At 32.4% G+C, this 18,752-nt stretch overlaps 1 protein-coding gene and 2 long non-coding RNA genes across 3 annotated transcripts; 1 reads left to right on the top strand and 2 right to left on the bottom strand.

The window, feature by feature from the left end:
- The first annotated feature begins 1,314 nt into the window (after positions 1 to 1,314).
- On the top strand, positions 1,315 to 6,017 carry LOC142518335 (laccase-7-like). Its single transcript, XM_075621098.1, has 5 exons — positions 1,315 to 1,540; positions 2,232 to 2,383; positions 4,113 to 4,357; positions 4,461 to 4,589; positions 4,688 to 6,017. The coding sequence occupies exons 1-5, from the start codon at positions 1,442 to 1,444 to the stop codon at positions 5,773 to 5,775; spliced, it is 1,713 nt and encodes a 570-aa protein (XP_075477213.1). The 5' UTR covers positions 1,315 to 1,441; the 3' UTR covers positions 5,776 to 6,017.
- Positions 6,018 to 9,713: 3,696 nt separating this feature from the next.
- On the bottom strand, positions 9,714 to 10,382 carry LOC142518329 (uncharacterized). The gene is made up of 3 exons (XR_012813525.1): positions 10,138 to 10,382; positions 9,980 to 10,048; positions 9,714 to 9,881 (listed from the first exon to the last, which is right to left on the bottom strand). It is a non-coding gene; the product is annotated as an uncharacterized LOC142518329 (long non-coding RNA).
- A 2,544-nt stretch (positions 10,383 to 12,926) lies between these two features.
- Positions 12,927 to 13,620, bottom strand: LOC142518324 (uncharacterized). The gene is made up of 4 exons (XR_012813524.1): positions 13,436 to 13,620; positions 13,199 to 13,315; positions 13,065 to 13,109; positions 12,927 to 12,994 (listed from the first exon to the last, which is right to left on the bottom strand). It is a non-coding gene; the product is annotated as an uncharacterized LOC142518324 (long non-coding RNA).
- Positions 13,621 to 18,752: the final 5,132 nt, after the last annotated feature.

The following is an 18,752-nucleotide window of genomic DNA, read 5'->3' as shown; positions in this document are numbered from 1 at the left end:
ACTTTTAATGCACGTCGTTATTTCTGTGAAGTGCAACAATATTAACAGCTCACATATTGTGGACGCCGTTAAAAGTAATATTCGTAGCATGCTTTTAATGCACGCTGTTGATGACGTGCTGCGGAAAAGCATTTTTCTTGTAGTGAATGAGATTTTTTGATGTCCTAAATTTTAGTAATATTGAAATAATTCCTTAAAGCGAGTACATAACTAAAACGTTAAATGTTCCAACAGTCACGAACAAAATGTTAAAGATGTCCGGAAATGTTTGTTGTAAACCATTGGATGCTCAAGTTAGAAACTACCCAAAAGGGTGCAAAGACAAAGAAAGGTTTAGTAGTGAAAATGAGACCATACTTCTGTAAATGAAATGTTTGAGCTATTTATAGAGGGTTATGAGCCTAGTTTAATAAAATTATATAAATTGGGCTATAACTCATCAATACCTATATCAGAAATTATCATTACTACTTAAAAGAAATCTATGTGAGTAATTTTAGAGAGAACAATAATTTCATTGATGAATAATGCAAATACAAAAAACTTAAGCAATAAAAGCCAAAAAAAACAAAGACATAAAAATCAAACATTGTAAATCAAATAATAAGATTCACAAATCCTAAAAAAATCTACAACTTCACATTCAATATCACAAATACTTTGTGAAGACAAGTGGAGAGGTGGGCATAAATTCAATGTTAACCAAATCATTATAAATCATTTCATTTCTTTAACATTGAGAGATGTAATGGTTCTTGATCTTGAAGAAATAGAAAAGTAATTGTTCAACTGTTTTGACTCCAAGATAGATATATACTTTATTATTTGTTGAAATTTAGCTACAAATTTTCGTCACTCGTATTTTTGTTATCCACACTAGTAGGTTCCTAACACTTTTGACATTTTCTCAACAAACTAAAACTCTAACATGGCGTCTATATAATATATATCTTTATTATTATATAATATGTGACTGTCTCATAATCATCATTTTGGTATATCCACGTGACACCAAAATTTATTTTCAATTTTTTTTAACATTATTTGTTAACATGAACTTATTAATAAAATCTTTATATCTTACTCTATTTTCTTCTCGTTTTTTCTCCAACTTTTCATTATTTTATCCCAAAATTTACATGGTTTTTTTCTCTTTCAATTTTTTCTTCAAATAATTAAAATATGTTAGCACATAGAAACCACATAGAATGTTTACTATGGAATACATTTGTATACACGCTTTCCAAAAAAAAAAGTCATATAAAACCACAGAAAATTTAATTCTAGAACTTTTACTTTTTCAGGAAATTTACTTTGACTCTGCAATTCGTATGTTCTCCCATCTTATATATATATAAGTTATTCAGATTATTCTTTCTCAGCAACCGCGGGAACTTTATTTGCAGAAATTTGTGTTGAAATTTATATGTAAATTATATCGATGGCGAATCTTGTGTTCGTGCTTGCTTGCGCTTTGGCTTCACTGGCAGCTTCGTCCTCTTCATTTGCTTCGGCAGCTTTGGTCGAGCATTCTTTCCACGTAAAGTTTCTTGACTTACTTTTACATATAATACAGCTGCAATATTGATGATTTCTTGTTTAAAAAAGAAAATATTTTTATTTGCTGCTAATTAACATGTTTCTTAAGTTAAAAGAGATAACTTAAGTTGGTGTATCTCATTTTACCAAAAATTACGTCTAATCATAAATGTATGAATTCAAGTTTTAAATCATACAAAAGTTCAACGGTCATGTGTTAACTGTTTTCCTATAAAGACAATTATTGTCCTTAAACAATATTTATTTCAATAATTACATTATTTGCAAATCATGAGAGTGGATTAAGAATGATTTGACTCTGATATCGGTTATAAGATCAAGTGCTTGACGATTTACTAAAAATTATAGTAAATGAAAACAATAAAATACCAATATTTTAAACCGTGAAAAACATCAAGAGTCACCCAACAACCTCAACCAAGTGCTATTATTTGAATTTCAAGTTTCTATGGTAAGTATGATGGCGATATTTGAAACTCAAGAGTAGAAGAAGAATATATTTTTGACCTCCCATCTTGTTTAATTGGATAATTCTAACTAAGACTTTAAAGCCTAGTATGACCCATCTGGAATAGGACTGAATCTTGATTTGACTTTACCTTAAAAATAAAAAAAGTCAGGTTTACCAAATTTTGGTGCTAAATTTTCACAAAATTTATTATTGTTTGTAGGTACAAAATTTAACCATCGATAAACTCTGCCAAAGTAATGTAATTACTGCGGTAAATGGAAGTCTTCCGGGGCCTACTGTTCGGGTGAAAGAGGGTGACACTCTAGTGGTCCACGTCTTCAATAAATCACCCTATAATCTTACCATTCATTGGTGCGTTATGAAATTAATTAATTAAATAATCATTAGTAAGTATATGAATTATTAAATATGAAATGATAAAATATATATGTTTAAGGATTATTTAGTTATGAACGTGAAGGATTAAATTTGCGATTTTCGCGTTACTCGAAATACACCTTTCTTATAAGCAAAAATAGCGTCGAATTCCATAAAAAAAATTGGAATTAAAATATTTTGTAAATATGAATAATTTATAGCTATTGTGCCTTGGAAAGATTTGAATTTATAGCATATCTTTTTTTTTTAAAAAAACAAACCTCCATTCGACTTTTTATGTTTTATTTTTATGTTTTTTTTTTAAAATATCATCCGTGTGATATAATAGTCATGATTCTAAACGTGTGATCATGTTACTTTTAATCAAATAGAGGCCAAGTTTTTAAAATGTGTGGAAAGTAAGCTATAAATTTAAAAAACTCATGCCCTTGTTTTTATTACGTTTTTTTTCCAATGACGTGAGAATTCGTAGTCACCATCATTCGGTGTGCACTGATTAAATTTTTGAGCTTACGTAATAGCCTATAAATTACGATAGCTAAGTAATCACACTGGGAAAGTCATGAACATTGATCAAACTCTCATCCACTCCACCAACTCTGACACCTACTTGAGATAGACTCGTAGTTTGAATAACCCTTGGCCAATTTGTAAATTTTTTTTAATAAAAAAATAACACTCAAATATACTTGTGGAAAGTTAATTAATTACTTTTTAAAAATGAAGCTTGAACAAAAGTTATTACCCCGAATTTTCCGGCATAATATTTGGGTGGAAGAAAATGAAACAATGTGCTAGATAAGTGCCACAGTGACATGATTAAGTTCCTGAGATAGATTTTGTGTGGAGTTAGACTCAAGTATATGATCTTAATATGGTATGAGAGTCTACTCATCGTTATGTGTTGGACTGCTTTTACGAGCCTCTCACTAAGTATCTTGTAAACTTCATACTTCAGTAGTTCATAGATGTAAAAAAATGTTAGATGTCTTATATCAATTTGGACAATCATCTCCCACTTTAGATTTAAAATTTCAGATTCTTAATGCAAAATCCACTCAAATTGTCTTGCTAACTTTTCAAACCTATGTATTTTGGATTCCTCATCTTTCGATCGATTTTATGGCATTTTGTTAGAAAACCAAGGCATTTCAAATTCGTATCCATTAGAATAATTCAAAATTCCAAACTTTCAAATCCATGATTGAAAAGAATTTTTCAATTCAAAACAAACCTAAAAAATGAATGCAATTAATTAAGAATTTACATCCCAAAAAAGTATGGAACTATATGATTGACAATGTTAAAGTCCGACAAAGATAATATGTAATAATGTATAACAATTTGTTCAAAAAGTCTGGTCAAGAAGTTTGAACCAATTGGCATGCGATTTTTGGTCAACTACTCTAACGACCCCATTATTTCTAGAATAACTATATTTAAATAATATAATAATAACTAAACAACTACCTCATACAAATGAAGACTATCTATTGATAGAAGTAATAAAGTCTTATAATTCAATGGGATTTATTAGACTAACGTAGTTTACATATTACTATTTTACCCTTGAGTTTACTTATTGTACACCGAACAATAGCTGTTTATGATTTCATCATCATAAAAATTTTTATGGTTATCATGACTTGAAGGAGGAAATATGTATTGAATTAGTAATTGGTATCCATTTAATGTGTTGTAGGCATGGGGTTTTCCAGTTATTGAGCGGTTGGGCGGATGGACCTGAATATACAACCCAGTGCCCGATCCAGCCCGGCCACAGGTACACCCAACGGTTCACCATTACCGGCCAAGAGGGTACTCTATGGTGGCACGCACACATTAAATGGCTTCGAGCCACGGTTCATGGAGCCCTAATCATCAAGCCTAGAGCCGGTCGATCATATCCATTCCCTAAGCCACATAGGGAAGTCCCAATAATTCTTGGTAAGCTTAGAATGAATATGCCTTTTGTGCCAAATTTTGGTTGTTTATATATGCTTTTGTTTTCCGAAGTTAAAGGCAAATATTTACTTAATACTAATTGTAGGAGAATGGTGGAATGCAAATATTCTAGACGTGGAAGATGAAACATTAGCCAACGGGGGCGGGCCGAATATATCCGATGCATATATGATAAATGGCCGTCCCGGTGATTTTTACCTGTGCTCCGCGGACCGTAAGTGTCACACACGAAATTGCTAGCGTAGTATTTGCGTTTTTGTTTTAGTATTTTCATTGTAGATTTAATTTATTGTAATGTTAAATATTTTTTAGGCATGTTCAAGTTAAAGGTGGAGAAAGGGAAAAGATATCTTCTACGTATCATCAATGCCGCACTCAATACCATACTGTTCTTCAAGATAGCCAACCATAAGATGGAGGTCGTGGCCATTGATGCGTCATACACGAACCCTTACGTGACTGACGTGGTCGTGCTAGCACAAGGTCAGACGGCGGACGTGCTGCTAATCGCAGATCAGACTCCCGGACGATACTATATGGCCGCAAGTCCTTACGTGAGTGCCACTAACGTGAGGTTCTCCGACACGGTCACAAGGGGTATCATTGAGTACAAAGGGTCCAAACAATCTAAGCCTATTATGCCAATTCTTCCTGTATACAACGATACACCCACAGCCCATAGATTTTTCTCCAACCAAACTGGGCTTGTCACGGGGCCCTTTTGGAGTGGGGTCCCTGACAAGGTGGACGAACGCATGTTCGTAACAGTTGGATTGGGCCTGGTCCCTTGCGAGCCCCCCCGTGGTGCGTCCTGCTTGGGCCCGTTGGGTCAAAGAGTTGCTTCAAGCATGAATAACGTATCCTTAGAGTTCCCTTCCAAATTATCAATGCTCGAGGCCTTCTACGGAAATGTTGGGGGGATATACACCACAGATTTTCCCGACAATCCGCCATTGCCATTCGACTACACCAACATGAATAACAGCCTCAATCCAGCGCTCATAATGACTTCAAAATCCACCAAACTCAAGAAACTGAAGTTCAATGCAACAGTAGAGATTGTGCTGCAAAACACTGTCTTGGTCGGGTCAGAGAATCACCCAATGCACCTCCATGGGCTTAACTTCTTTGTGTTGGCTCAAGGATTCGGCAACTTTGACCCTGCAAGCGATAGCAAAAAGTTCAATCTTGTCAACCCCCAAGAGCTTAACAATATACCGGTTCCGGTTGGAGGGTGGGCAGTGATTAGGTTCCGAGCCAATAATCCAGGGGTTTGGTTGATGCATTGCCATCTGGATGCGCACGTGTCGTGGGGTTTAGCCATGGCTTTTGTGGTCGAAAACGGGCCGACCCCTTCGAGTAGGCTGCCTCCGCCACCTCCTGATCTCCCCAAATGCTAATTTAATTTCATTCCAAAATATGATTCACATTGTTGCTGTTGTTATATCATGAGTCGCCATTTAATCGCTAGTACTATATTTATTTATAATAAAAATATACGCACTGTATTTTGTTGGGAAACTATTTTGGGTCCTGTATTTGAATAATTATTCGGAGTGTATTATTATGAAGTCTCACAAACAACTCAGCTGTAATTTTATCATTCGTGGGAGTAAAATTTTGCGATTTTTTATTTGGTTTATTGGATGTTTTGATAGAACAAAACTGAATAATTATTTGAACGAAATTGTGAAGACCTGAAAAATGATGGTACAATTAAGTACAAGAATTCCAAGTGATGGCGTAATTAAGCACAAGAATTCCGAGGGACGTATTCAGCTGAATACACATGGACCAGTAACAACTCTATAAGAGCAAAAAAATGACATTTAAATGGAATAAATGGATGACCTTTCAGCTCAACTTAGTAGTTCTATAAATAGAAGCCTTAAGGTAGACAAAGTTCACACAATAATACATCAAACATTTCATAATTTTTTGAACTTCACCAGTTGCCAAGGAGATGAAATTCTATAACTTTTTCGAGCAAGTGCTGCCTAGAATAACGAGTCGAAATTCTGTCCAAGCATTATCCGAATTCGAGCAAAGTTTTAGTCACTTTCGAGCTATATTCTTTCATGTTTCATATAAAGAACAATCAGGTAAGTGAGTTTTTGTATTAAGAGTGCAAACTTATTTTTTTTTAAGTGACTTGAAGTTTTTATAAAATCAATCACGTATGTTTTTGAGAAAATCGGCTTGACCTATTTGTTTCTATTTAATATGATATCTTTGAATCCATTTGTTATCCAAAATTAGATATGATATTCGAAAGTATGTTTGAATTATTTGAAATGCGCTGTAGTGATTCGAGTTGGAAATGACAAAGTTGATTTCGATGTTTGATTTGATATGGCCCTGATGCGGTGAGATATAATAACCATTTATTTGACATCGCCCCTTAGAGGAGTAACATATAGAGGACTGATAAGTACGTAGACCATGGAAAAATGAGATATTTTCAATGCTATTTTTTTTATTTTATTCATATTAGATTCAACATGCATATAATTGAACACTTTGATTTTGTATATGTATATGTATCTTTGTTATTTATTATGTACGATCGGCACCTACTTGCTGAGTGTTTACTCTTACTCTCCTTCCCCAAATAAGAATGAGGAGCAATTAGATGAGGATGAGCAAACTATGTTTTGGGGCTGGTGATAAAGAACTAGTTCAAAATCAATAATAATTAATAATTCGATTTTGTTAAATTTATAACTCGCTTCCATATTTTGTTTTTAATCGCATTGTAAAGACAATAATCTATTTTAATGAAATAGAATGGTTTATGATATTTGATTACTATGAAACTTGTTGTTTACAACGCTGATATTGACTGACCTCAGTTTCGTGACATGATAATTAAGTGGTATCAGAGCTTGCCAGGTTCATAATCCTGTTGGGGAAATTTGGGAAAATTTGCACAAAACAGGCTCTACAACGCCTATAATTTGAGCACTGGGCGCCTAGGCTTTCGTCATTTTGTGAAAATGCGTAGATCAGGTGCAACCTCTAGAAATTCGAGCTATAGGTGCCTCAGTGCCAGAAATTCGAGGAACGGGCGTCTCAGGACCACCAGGAGGTACCTTAGTGCAAGAAATATGTGGCATTGGCTCCACCTACTAGGCGCCTCTTCGCCTATGTTGCGCTCCAAATTTTTGAAAATCTTGTAGAACTCATAACTTTCCATCCATATGAAAACCTCTAAACTTTTTGTTTTTGGAAATTTCTCGAAAAATCTCGTTTGACCCTTGTATTTCACTGAAGTACTTGAAACTGCTTGATTGATGCTACTTTCAGTATATTCAACTTAGCATTATCATTTTGGATTGTTCTAAACCATTCTGTTTGTCTTGATTATCGATTATAATAAGGATGTTCAAACCATTTCTTTTAGAATTGTTCAAATATTGATAGTATATATTTTCTTTTCCAAATCAATAAAAGCTGTTTGAGTTATCCGTTGATTTCATTTTGGAAAATTTCTCAAAATTTTTTGTCCAGCGCATATATTGTATACTTGTAGAATTTTATGGAATTGTATTACATAAGAAGAAAACAATTATATGGTATAAGAATTATATACTAAGTTTTTGTGTATTCCAGTATAAAAGTTGATTTTTGTGTCAATAGTTAATTGTGTGAACATTAAATTTGAGTTTTTAAAAATGTTAAATGCTAATTTTAAATATGTAAGACCTTAGAATGTTTGTTTGGAATGAATTTGAGAAACAATATCTTCCTTCAGGTTGAGAAATTTATATCTTTTGAGATAATAAATAATTTATGACCGTATGTAAATAAAATAAGTTATGAGATATGGGTGGGAATCGAGAAAAGTGTAACATAATAAGTTTTTACACTTCTTGTGGTACTAAGAATAGTTCAAAGAGAAAGACATTCGATGAAACTCGTTTGTGTTAGAGCAATCTAAGCTCAAGATATTGATGAAAGTAAGATTTAGCAAAAAAAAATTAATAAATTGATATTAGATTCTTTTGTACAATGTTGAATTTAATTTTATCTTATAATAACTAAGTTATTTTTTTTCGGATTTTAGTCAGTAGGTTATATATTTATATTGTTTTATCTTCCAAGATTTTATGCGAGTTTTAAGTTTTAAGATAGTAATCTTGATAACTTCAAGATAGAATAAAATCAGTATCAATATACTTACATTCAATGCCGACTTGATTCAAATTATGATGTTGGATTAATATGTTATTCTTGGAATGAATTGGTTAGCCAAGAATCATCCAATAGTAAATTTCACCATGAAGAATGTCAAGGAACAGAAATCTCTACTTTCTGTTTCCCGAATTGGAAAACCATAAAGTTTGGAGAGAAGGTCTATCCAGCAATAATAAGTGAAAAAAAAAAGTCGAGCTCAAGATAGAAGATATTCCAGTGATACAAAAATTTTCGGACGTTTTCTTGGAAGAGTTACATAGGATGATCCAGGATCGCGAAGTTGAGTTCGAGATTCATTTGATACCCGGTATTGCCCTAATCTCAAATACACCCTACCAAATGGCCACAGTCGAACTAAAGAAGCTAAAAGAACAACTCCAAGAGCTGTTGGACAAGAAGCAAGTTAGACCAAGTGCTTCTCTTTGGGGAGCTCTAGTCCTGTCACTACAAGAATAAATACTTATGGTAACATTCATAAATGTCATCATATTCAATATTTAGTGCATTTAAGTTTTAGTGACACCTCCAAAATATGCCCTCTATACCAATGTCGTCTTAAACTTCCTGACATTTTTTAATATCATTATAAGATATTAATGACAACTTCATACGTGTTACTAATTATTTATATAATGACAATTTTAAATGTTAGGAAAACTCATGTTTTAAAGACATTTATACATGTCTTGTTATTATAGTAATAATGAAAAATTTATATGTCATTTAAAATAATTTATAATGACAACTAAAAGTGCTGTGTATATTAATTATAGTGACAATAAAAAATGTCACTAATTATAGATTATAAGGTTAATTTAAAATGTCTCATTATGTAATATGTAATGGCACTTACAAATGTCTTTTATACTAGTATATAAGGACTTTGATAATTATCATTATTAGTTGTTTATAATGACTTTTTGAAATGTCTCCATATGAGTTTTACAATAACTTTTTTTATATACATGATTTAATGTTCTATTGTGACATAAAAATGTCATCTATTTTCAATATTTTCATGATATAATATTCACGGATATAACAAATTAACATAAATACAAATACAAAATTTTAAAATAGAAATTAAATTGCTAATCAATAATTGTCATTAATTTTACAATCATTAGTGTATAAGACTGACAAATTTGTTACCTCGAAAAAATATCTATACCCCAACAAATGTACCAAATGTATTTAGTTTAAGAATTATCAAACAATTAAGTCTTGTAAAGCAAAACATAAGCAAACTTGTAACGCATCTTCATTCTTCAGCAATCTCATCTTAATCAAAATCCAATATTCTTGTCACCTACAATAAAAATTCATATATTTGTATGAATGAAATAAAATTAAAGAAGCACAAAATAAATAGATTAAAATTTAATTCAAACTAGTGAATATCATAACAAATGATAAATTAAAAAATTATTATTTATACAAATGCACCTAGTAGAAATCTTCCTCATTAACTGTCAACTGCAAATATAATTGATATTAATTTAAAAAGATATTAACATGATGGACATAACAATAATACTAGTTAATTGAAAATTTGAATATCATACCAAATGACAAGGCCAAGCTATCATTCCTCCAAGTGTATTCCCAACCTTTTGTAAAAGATCATATAGCCTAATCAAACTCTCTTCCCGTTCTAGGACAACTAGAACTTATATTTCACACCAATTTGGTCCCAACGTCTGTCTTCCTACTTCGGTATTTGGATCCATGCTACGAACCACTCCTTTTGTCACAATTTTCGTCGGATCAAATAGACTTTTTATTGAGACAACATCCGATCTACGTGAAAGTTCAAAAGAGAAGGTTTTGATAAAAATAATTATAAAGTACAATCATCAACAACCATTATGCTAATGAGTATGTCAAGCTAGCTAGAAAACAAAAAAGCACAAAAAACATCATTCAAATTAGTTAACTCATGACAGCAAAAAGCAAGAGATTTTACTTAACAGTTCAAACATCAGATAGAAAATTTCATTTAGAAAAAATAGTCAACATGTGCAAGTCTTTGAAAAAGTAAAACACAGCCCAACATCAATCAAGATTGAAATGAGCATGATCATTCAATATTGATCGGACAAATATTATAACAAGAACAAGTTGCAAGATATGCAAGTAAAGGTCCAAGAAAATATAATTTCAACGGTAGAAAAATAAGGGGGAAATTAATAGAATAAGATGTTCAGATCTCCTTAAAGTAATCAGAAAATAGAATTACTTCAACAATCACAGCAAAAGATAAATTTGGAAAGGAATGACAGTCTGGAGGTTAAGCGTAAAGATTGGACTAATCTTCCATCAGGTCTAAGCAAACACATTATAACTAGAGAGATGCAAAATATGTATACATAACTTTGAGTTTTTGGTGTAGCATTATAATGTTAAATATTAAATCATTATATCATGTCAAACAATAAATAATAAAACATCGATTATACATGTAATATATATTCTCAACCAAAATATACTATCTAAATCAATAAATGGCTAACTCGAGATAATTATAAGCTCACATAAAACATAGATTACAAAAAAACAAACTCCAACTCATTATGCAACATCAAATAATAAATAATTTCAAAATAAACAAAAGAAAAACCATTTACGCATCTAACGTATATTCTTAAACCAAAAAGCCAATGCTGAACAATAAAGTACTAACTCAATATAATAATAAAGTAATAAAACTAGAAAAAGGACTTTACCCTGGGAGATAATGGAATACTAGAGGATGATGTCTGTTGTATATTGTTGTAATTTGAACCAAGTTTTTGGTTTGGTTGATTGCAAATCTTTGATTCTATCATTGCAATGTGTTGGCCTTGTTTTCTAATTTGCTCATCCATTTTTTCTAACTTTGTCTTCTGCTCCATCACTATTCGATTGCATGTACTACGGCTTGGAACTTCTCCACATAAATCACATGGGTTAACACCATCACTAAGCATACGCACTCGTCCTAGTCTATCTGGTTCAATGATTTGAGAAAATACGTCATTTTTACCAATTTGATTATCCTCATCTTCAGGAAGTTGATTTTCTAGTTCTTTCATTGCATCCTTCACCAAAAAATCAAAATCCATAATTTATTCATAGTGATTATGAAAACAAATATCTTTGAAAGTAATCTAGTTGAAATTTATAAAAACAACTTACCAATTTTTCTGCCACATTGTTGCCTGGGGGGACTTCCATTAGCATGAGTGAAACAGACATGAAATAATTCAACTTGTGATGGAGGTCGCCTTTTTTCTTTTTTCTAATATGTATTGATTAAAAGTTTGTAGATTCTAATGCATGTAGAATTATAAGATTAATAAGATAAATTACCAATTTTTGTTGCACTTGAACGAAAGATCTTTTTCTAGTTGTCTAATTCATTATCTTTTGGTTCCGAGCAATCTTATTTTTTTCACTTCTCTCCTGATACATTAAATTCAACTTAGTACACAAGACAAAAGTCTACATGAACATTTTTCTAAACATATAAAATATTTTATACCTTTGATTTTTCTGAGTTCCACTGAGCAACTAGCTAGTTTCACATATTTTTCTACAAAAGCTCTTTTATCTCTTTCTAGCAGAAGAACTTGCATTGACAACTCGGGATCATAATACTTCTTTTTTAGTTCTGACTTCCAATTTCTCCATTTTTTTGCTATTGAATGTAGCGTCCAACTTTCTGTTCCAGGAGGAAGGTCGTACTTTTTCTACAAAGGTATTTAGACAATTTACCCCCATAGTAAAAATTTATTTAATAATAAAATTATTCAATAACATTTCAATTACCTTTATAACATCTAGCATTTTTTCTTACTATGCAGGGGCATTTTATGCCAATCTTCTACGTCAATCGAACAAAATTTACCATTTATTGCCAAAGTGCCCAAAAAATCAGTAAATTTATTTCTTCTTCCAATAGGAAGTCCCATATCATCACATTGAATCTTAATACGTGGCAGCGTGCTAGGTCTACCCCAAATTTCTTTCATAAATGTAGGGCCTCTAGTTTTCTTCTCAGCGTCAAGAGATTCACTTTCGCTATCTACATCTAGATGCCAAAAGGATAAATAAATGATTGAATAAATAAAGTGAAACGAGTTATTACATTTTTCGTATATGTTACCTTGATCATATTCTTCCTCCATAAAATCATTTTCAACATGTGGGTTATTGTTGAATGTGATCCTAGAAGTCAAACCTGTATGTTTTTATATGGATAAATAAAAGTTGAAGTAAGTATTATAACAAGTTATATCTAAATGTAATCATCGGAATTAAAAAACTATAATTTCATGTCTTTCTATATCTTAATTTTAAGGATATTAGTAATTCAATGTCATTTTGATTTGAAGCTTCATCTATTTTGTTTCTTGCATGCACCTTGTATGCTTTGACAATCTGCACAAGCATTGTTTCAACAAAATATATGAAAATTGAATTTATAACTATAATAAGAAAAATTTCTGACCTTTTCCACTAGTTACCACGTTCTCAAGTTCTCATGTATGATAGACTTGAATAAAATATACATGTAAAAGAAAAAGGTCAAATAAGAGTTATACACATGACAAGACATATTTTTTATGTATAATAAAATGCTACCTCTTTCTTTTGAATTTCGAGTTGTGTGATTGTCAATCAAAATCAGTGGTTGAGTATTTGTCTCATCTTGAAGTTGAAAATGAGTATTTCCCACATTATTATTTTTAAGAGTCATTCCTATCAAAAGCAAATTATATAAGATAAATAAAGCATTAATAAGCATTATACCGAATTATATCAAAATTTAATCTTTTGAAATAAAAATTCTTAAGTTTCATACATTTTTATATCAAATACCTTGTACATCATTGTGTTGCTGTTTTGAAACTTTATCCATTTGGTTATTTAGCATACCTTCTATGTTTTGACATCCTGCACAAGTATTGATTCGAGTTACATGATTGGCAAATATAATATGTGGTTGTGTATCTTCCTCATCTCGAAGTTGAAAATAAGATTTTCCGAAAAATTTACTCTTACGAGTCATTCCTATCAAAAGAAAAGTTTAAAAATTACAAATGATTTTATATAGAATAAATAAAACATGCAACAAGCATTATACATATCCAAACTTAATCGTTTCAAATAAAATACTATCAGTTTCATATCTTTTTATATTTAATACCTTGTAAATCATTTTGTTGGTGCTTTGAAACTCCATCCATTTCGTTTTTCAACATGCCTTGTATGTTTTGAAATTCAACATACATTGTATGTTTTGAAATTCTGCACAAGTTTTGATACCACCAAAATATAAGTAAGTTGAGTTTTTAATTATAAACAAGAAAATGCTAACCTTTTCCGCTAGCTGTCATGCTACAATGTTTTGCAAGACCAAATTGAACAAAGTACATAAAATTCAGACAAAATCAAAAGGTCCAATAAGAGTAATACAAAAACAGCAAACAGATCCTTGATGTATAAAGTTACATGCTACCTCTTTTTGAACTTCGAGCTGCGTGATTGGCAATCATAATTAGAGATTGTGTATTTGCCTTATTATTATTCTAGTTTCCAGCAAATCCACTCTACTAATTTCACTTTATATCATATTAAATAAACATAAAAAATTATATATGCTAGAAAAAATCTCATCATTAACTAAATCTCATCATGCATCAACATCAATTTCAACTCCTACAACATCATCCCAAACCCAAACGACTTCTTCATGTTCATTCTCGTCTTTAGGATTACAAATACAACTTTGAAGATATGTATCAACATCTGCCATAGGTTGCATTTTATACTTTGCTCGTGCATCGGTGGTGATAATTACATGCCAATTACAATCAACTGGACCTTCCACATAAAACACTTGCATGGATTGGGATGCTAATATATAAGGCTCGTTGTGACACTTCACATTTGTAAAATTGGCCAACATAAAACCATCATCATATAGTTTTAGTCGTTTGCCTTTGGAGACCCAATCACATTCAAATAAAACAACTCTTCGACCTCCCTCATAATCTAACTCAACCACATTTTGCAAAATCCCGTAATAATCAAGTTAACTTGATACTGGATTCTGATCTCTTATACTCGAATAACTTGAAGTGGTAGCCCAAACAATTATACCACAATTCTGAGTTTTTCTCTTGCGTTCCACTTCTTTGTGTGAAACCTAAATCCATTGGGAATGAATTTTTCATATCGTATCCCTATGAAATTTGGGCCTCTGGCAAGTGATTTCAAATCATTTGATACTGGATCATCTTGTGAAGGATTTGTATTTTCAATCTATCGCACAAGCAAAAATTGATAAATTATGTATAAAAATCATAATATATAACATTGATGACAATTACAAAAAAACTTACATGTTTGGCAAACCAAAATGCAAAAGACTCACTATGCATACGTTCAATTTGGTGTGGTGGAAGACCGTAATGAGTAAAATTCAAAATCTGACGGTGTTCACTACAAATTAATGTTAGATTAGGTGCCCGTCGAGCCAAGTGTTGGCCAAATGTTCACAATGAAACTCTATGTATAAACAATCTTTATTTTAATAATATTTGAAATTATTGTTTTGGCACATCTTTATCTGTATACCCATGCTAGTTGCATAGATAAAGTCCTTGAATATACAAATAGTAGAAAGAATATGAGATGATCATATGATGAGTATCATGAAACTCATATTTGTAATACTGTATATTCTAAACAGTTCCTAGTCGATTCAGCCGCCGCTAAGAAGGATATAGGCCGCTCGAGTTCGAGACTAGTATCTGCGATGTGAGTACCATGTTTCATTGACAGGGGACATTATGATGTCTGAGCATGCAGATAGGTGCTCCTGGTAGAGTGCACTGAACAACCCTCCATAAAGGACTTTCCAAGTGATTCTCACTTATCGAGTGGAAACGTCCTAGTTTACGGTTGTTCACCATTAGTCCTTATGACCCGGGACAGCATTGAGACTCTATATGCTAGCATTGCACTTTGACTTGTTTACCGACTCTCATAGGGTCATCAGGTGGCAAGGTTGAGTGTTCTGTCGAAACATATAGGAGTCGATGCATTGTAGTCTGGGATTCACCGCTTACCTTCGGGTCTGGATATCCTATGTGAACACATGTATATGTAGTATGAAATCTCTGATCAGAGTATGGTGGTAATTATGAAAGGGGTTTCATAGATTACACCATCGATGCAACTACGACATGACACATAGTATGGATTCATTGACAACTCTCGATATACCAATGGTTGTCGAATCAGTCGGGATATATGAGTTGAAGGGACCGTACTGTACGCTAACCATAATAGAATGGTTCTTGCAGGCACTATTATTTGATATCTAGGGAATCATGTAAGCGATGCTGCTAGGCGTTTAACATGAATGGTTGGGTACTATCATACTTGAGTTCTAACGTTCTTGTTATCAAGGAGTTAATAACTAAGAATGAAGCAATTGGGGTATGCTCAAATAAGGGCATGTTTAGTCCCGAATCACATGGAGATGTGAACTCACGGCTAGTTGTATCAATGAACCATTGAGGACCACACAAGTGCTAGCTTTTCTAGATCTCGTTGAGAAAAAAAATAATTCAATGTGTTGAACGACTTATAAAGGAGTTTATAAGCGAAAATAAAATAGAAGTGTGACTTCTATAAGGAGAATGTAACTTTTAATTTTAGGAAGTGTTCCTAAATTAAAAGTTGGCTAAACAAATAATGTATTTGAAAATTGTGATTTTCATAAACATTATTATGGACTAAATTAAATTAATTCAAGTATTGAATTAATTAAACACTAGTGGACCTAGTAGAGTCCAAATAATTACATTAATTCAAGTGTTGGAATAATTAAATAACATTGAGCCTTGTAGAGCCCAATTAGAAATAATTATTAAACTAGTGGACTTGAGTAATATCAAGTAAAGTTTAAATGGACTCAGATGTGTTTGAGACATTTAAATAAAAGTCCATGGGCCTTGTAATTGTTACAAGCCCAAATAGAATTGCATATTCTGAAGGTGAAGGGTTGGATGCAAGTTTTGAGTTAATGGCATGGCATGCACATGCAACTTTTTTCTTTTGCTTTTTGCACAATCAAGACAAGTCATCCTCCCTTCACTCCACACAAGGCTTGGCCGAAATTTTACTCTACTTTTCTCCAAAATTTTTCTACTTCAATCGTTGAGGAAAGAAGATACTTCTCAAAGAAAAATCCTCTTATTTTTCTAGTGTAAAATAAGAGGGGTTCTAGCTTGCAAGTGGTGGGCCTAATTTTGAAGAAAGGAGAGCTTGAAGATTGTCATCCATTCAAGAGCTAAGGTGTTTACACCTTAGTTGGAGCCATAACATCAATCCTTGTGATTGATAGGTAAAAAATTCTAAACACCCTATGTATGACATCTTGGTGTTTTCGTATTTGCTACACATTATAGAATTTGGGTACTCGATTTTTTGCCCTTAAAACAAATTTTGAAACTTCCGTTGCTCATTCGTGCACCTTAATCGATCCACTTTCAAGTGGTATTAAGAGCTATGGATACTATTTTGTGTAGCATATACATGATATTATATTGATGTCATTTTCTAACCGCATGTGACAACCAAAACAACAAATCGAAGGCCGATTTGTTGTTTTGGTTGTCTCATGCCGATTTTTGGGGTGTTTTTGGGCAGCATGTTACGGCCCATTTCTCCCCGAACAGCCCCCTTAAAATTAAAAAAAAATTTGCTTGTTGGCCGGAATCTGACGACGGCGATGATGACTAGGGTTTCCAAAAGTGTTTTAGAATATCAAAGTGTCATGGGCCTTGAAGTTGTTGGGCCATTAGATGGCTAATACAATTTGTGAATTTAAATGGGCCAAAATTTTTTTTGGTTAAAAATGCTTTTTTTGGCCCTTAAGTTTAAATCTACAAAAGTTTTACATTTTTTTCTCATGAAATAAATAATTGAAGTTGGACTTTAATTATTTATAGTAAATTGTGATTTACAAGAAATTCGGTTATAAATAAATTAATTAGAAAGTAGACAAAGGAGTTTGTATACTTTGTTAATTTAGTTTATAATCGTGGCGGTTAGTGATTGGATCAAGATATATAATATTGGATAAATTAATTATTGTGATAATTAATTGATGGTGTATGGTATGTGATATTATGCATGAAGGACGATCAAAATCCCAAGCCCAATTCGCTAGGTGTATGCTAGGATATTTTGTGTTGAATGATTGTAATAATTATCAAATTTAAAGTGGGCTGGGTTTATGGCCCATTCCCACCCCATGAGATGTATTCCTACTTTCCATGGATATTTAGTTGTAAATATTAGTATAGTGGAAGATCAAGATTGGAAGATGGTGGCCTTGATGATTATGAAGATCGAATACATGTAAATATTGGAAGCTTATGTAATAGTTGCATTTGCATCCCATTCATTTTCCTAGGATTAGACCTAGGCCCGTGTTTAGCTCACACGGGCCATTAGTATTGGGGCGATTGATCATCTTTGTTTTGTTTACTGTTTATAATATATGCATGATATGTTATAAATAATGAGTATGTGCGTTATTATTATGATAATAACAAAGTTGCATGAATCCGGCAAACATATGATCAAACATGGCGAGTTTTTTTAAATAAAATTAATGATGAGACATTTCAAAATTAAAAACCATCATTTTGAATATGATTCAAAAATTAATATCAAGCCCGAAAAGGGAAATTATAAAGTTGTTTATAATTTCCATGTCTTCCATCGACTATGGGTGCATGATGAACGCTACCCGTGCTCGGGGCTCGGCTCATATTATTAGGGGAGCCCTGGATGCCGGAAAGTTGTGACATCCATTGACATGGTGATGTGAATTACGTGGAACTCCCATGATTTCGGCTCATATTATTGAGGGAACTCTTGTCGACCGTCCATTAAGGTTCAACATCGATGGGTAAGACTTGACACGTAAAGATGAACGACGTCATATTATTAGGTCCTAATCAAACGTGAGACAAAAATTTACGTAGAGGTTTGCATGAAGATGCAATTGGAAACTACCGTTTAGGAATTGTAATTGGCTGATATTATTCGGGATCATAATTCGCTAATTGGACCTTGCGTACCTACTGAGGAAAGGAGTTTCCCGTTTTCACTA

Source organism: Primulina tabacum, chromosome 1 (assembly GCF_025594145.1).
Source record: "Primulina tabacum isolate GXHZ01 chromosome 1, ASM2559414v2, whole genome shotgun sequence".
Taxonomy (NCBI): Eukaryota; Viridiplantae; Streptophyta; class Magnoliopsida; order Lamiales; family Gesneriaceae; genus Primulina; species Primulina tabacum.
Note: the sequence above shows the minus strand (reverse complement) of the source record. Positions and strands in the feature narration are given on the sequence as shown.

What these genes read in the sequence shown, in the direction of transcription:
- LOC142518335 (XM_075621098.1), top strand. Translation starts at nt 1,442, where the DNA reads ATGGCGAATCTTGTGTTCGTGCTTGCTTGCGCTTTGGCTTCACTGGCA. An exon ending in TGGTCGAGCATTCTTTCCAC is followed by an intron (nt 1,541 to 2,231) that starts GTAAAGTTTCTT and finishes TATTGTTTGTAG; the next exon opens with GTACAAAATTTAACCATCGA. An exon ending in GGAAGTCCCAATAATTCTTG is followed by an intron (nt 4,358 to 4,460) that starts GTAAGCTTAGAA and finishes TACTAATTGTAG; the next exon opens with GAGAATGGTGGAATGCAAAT.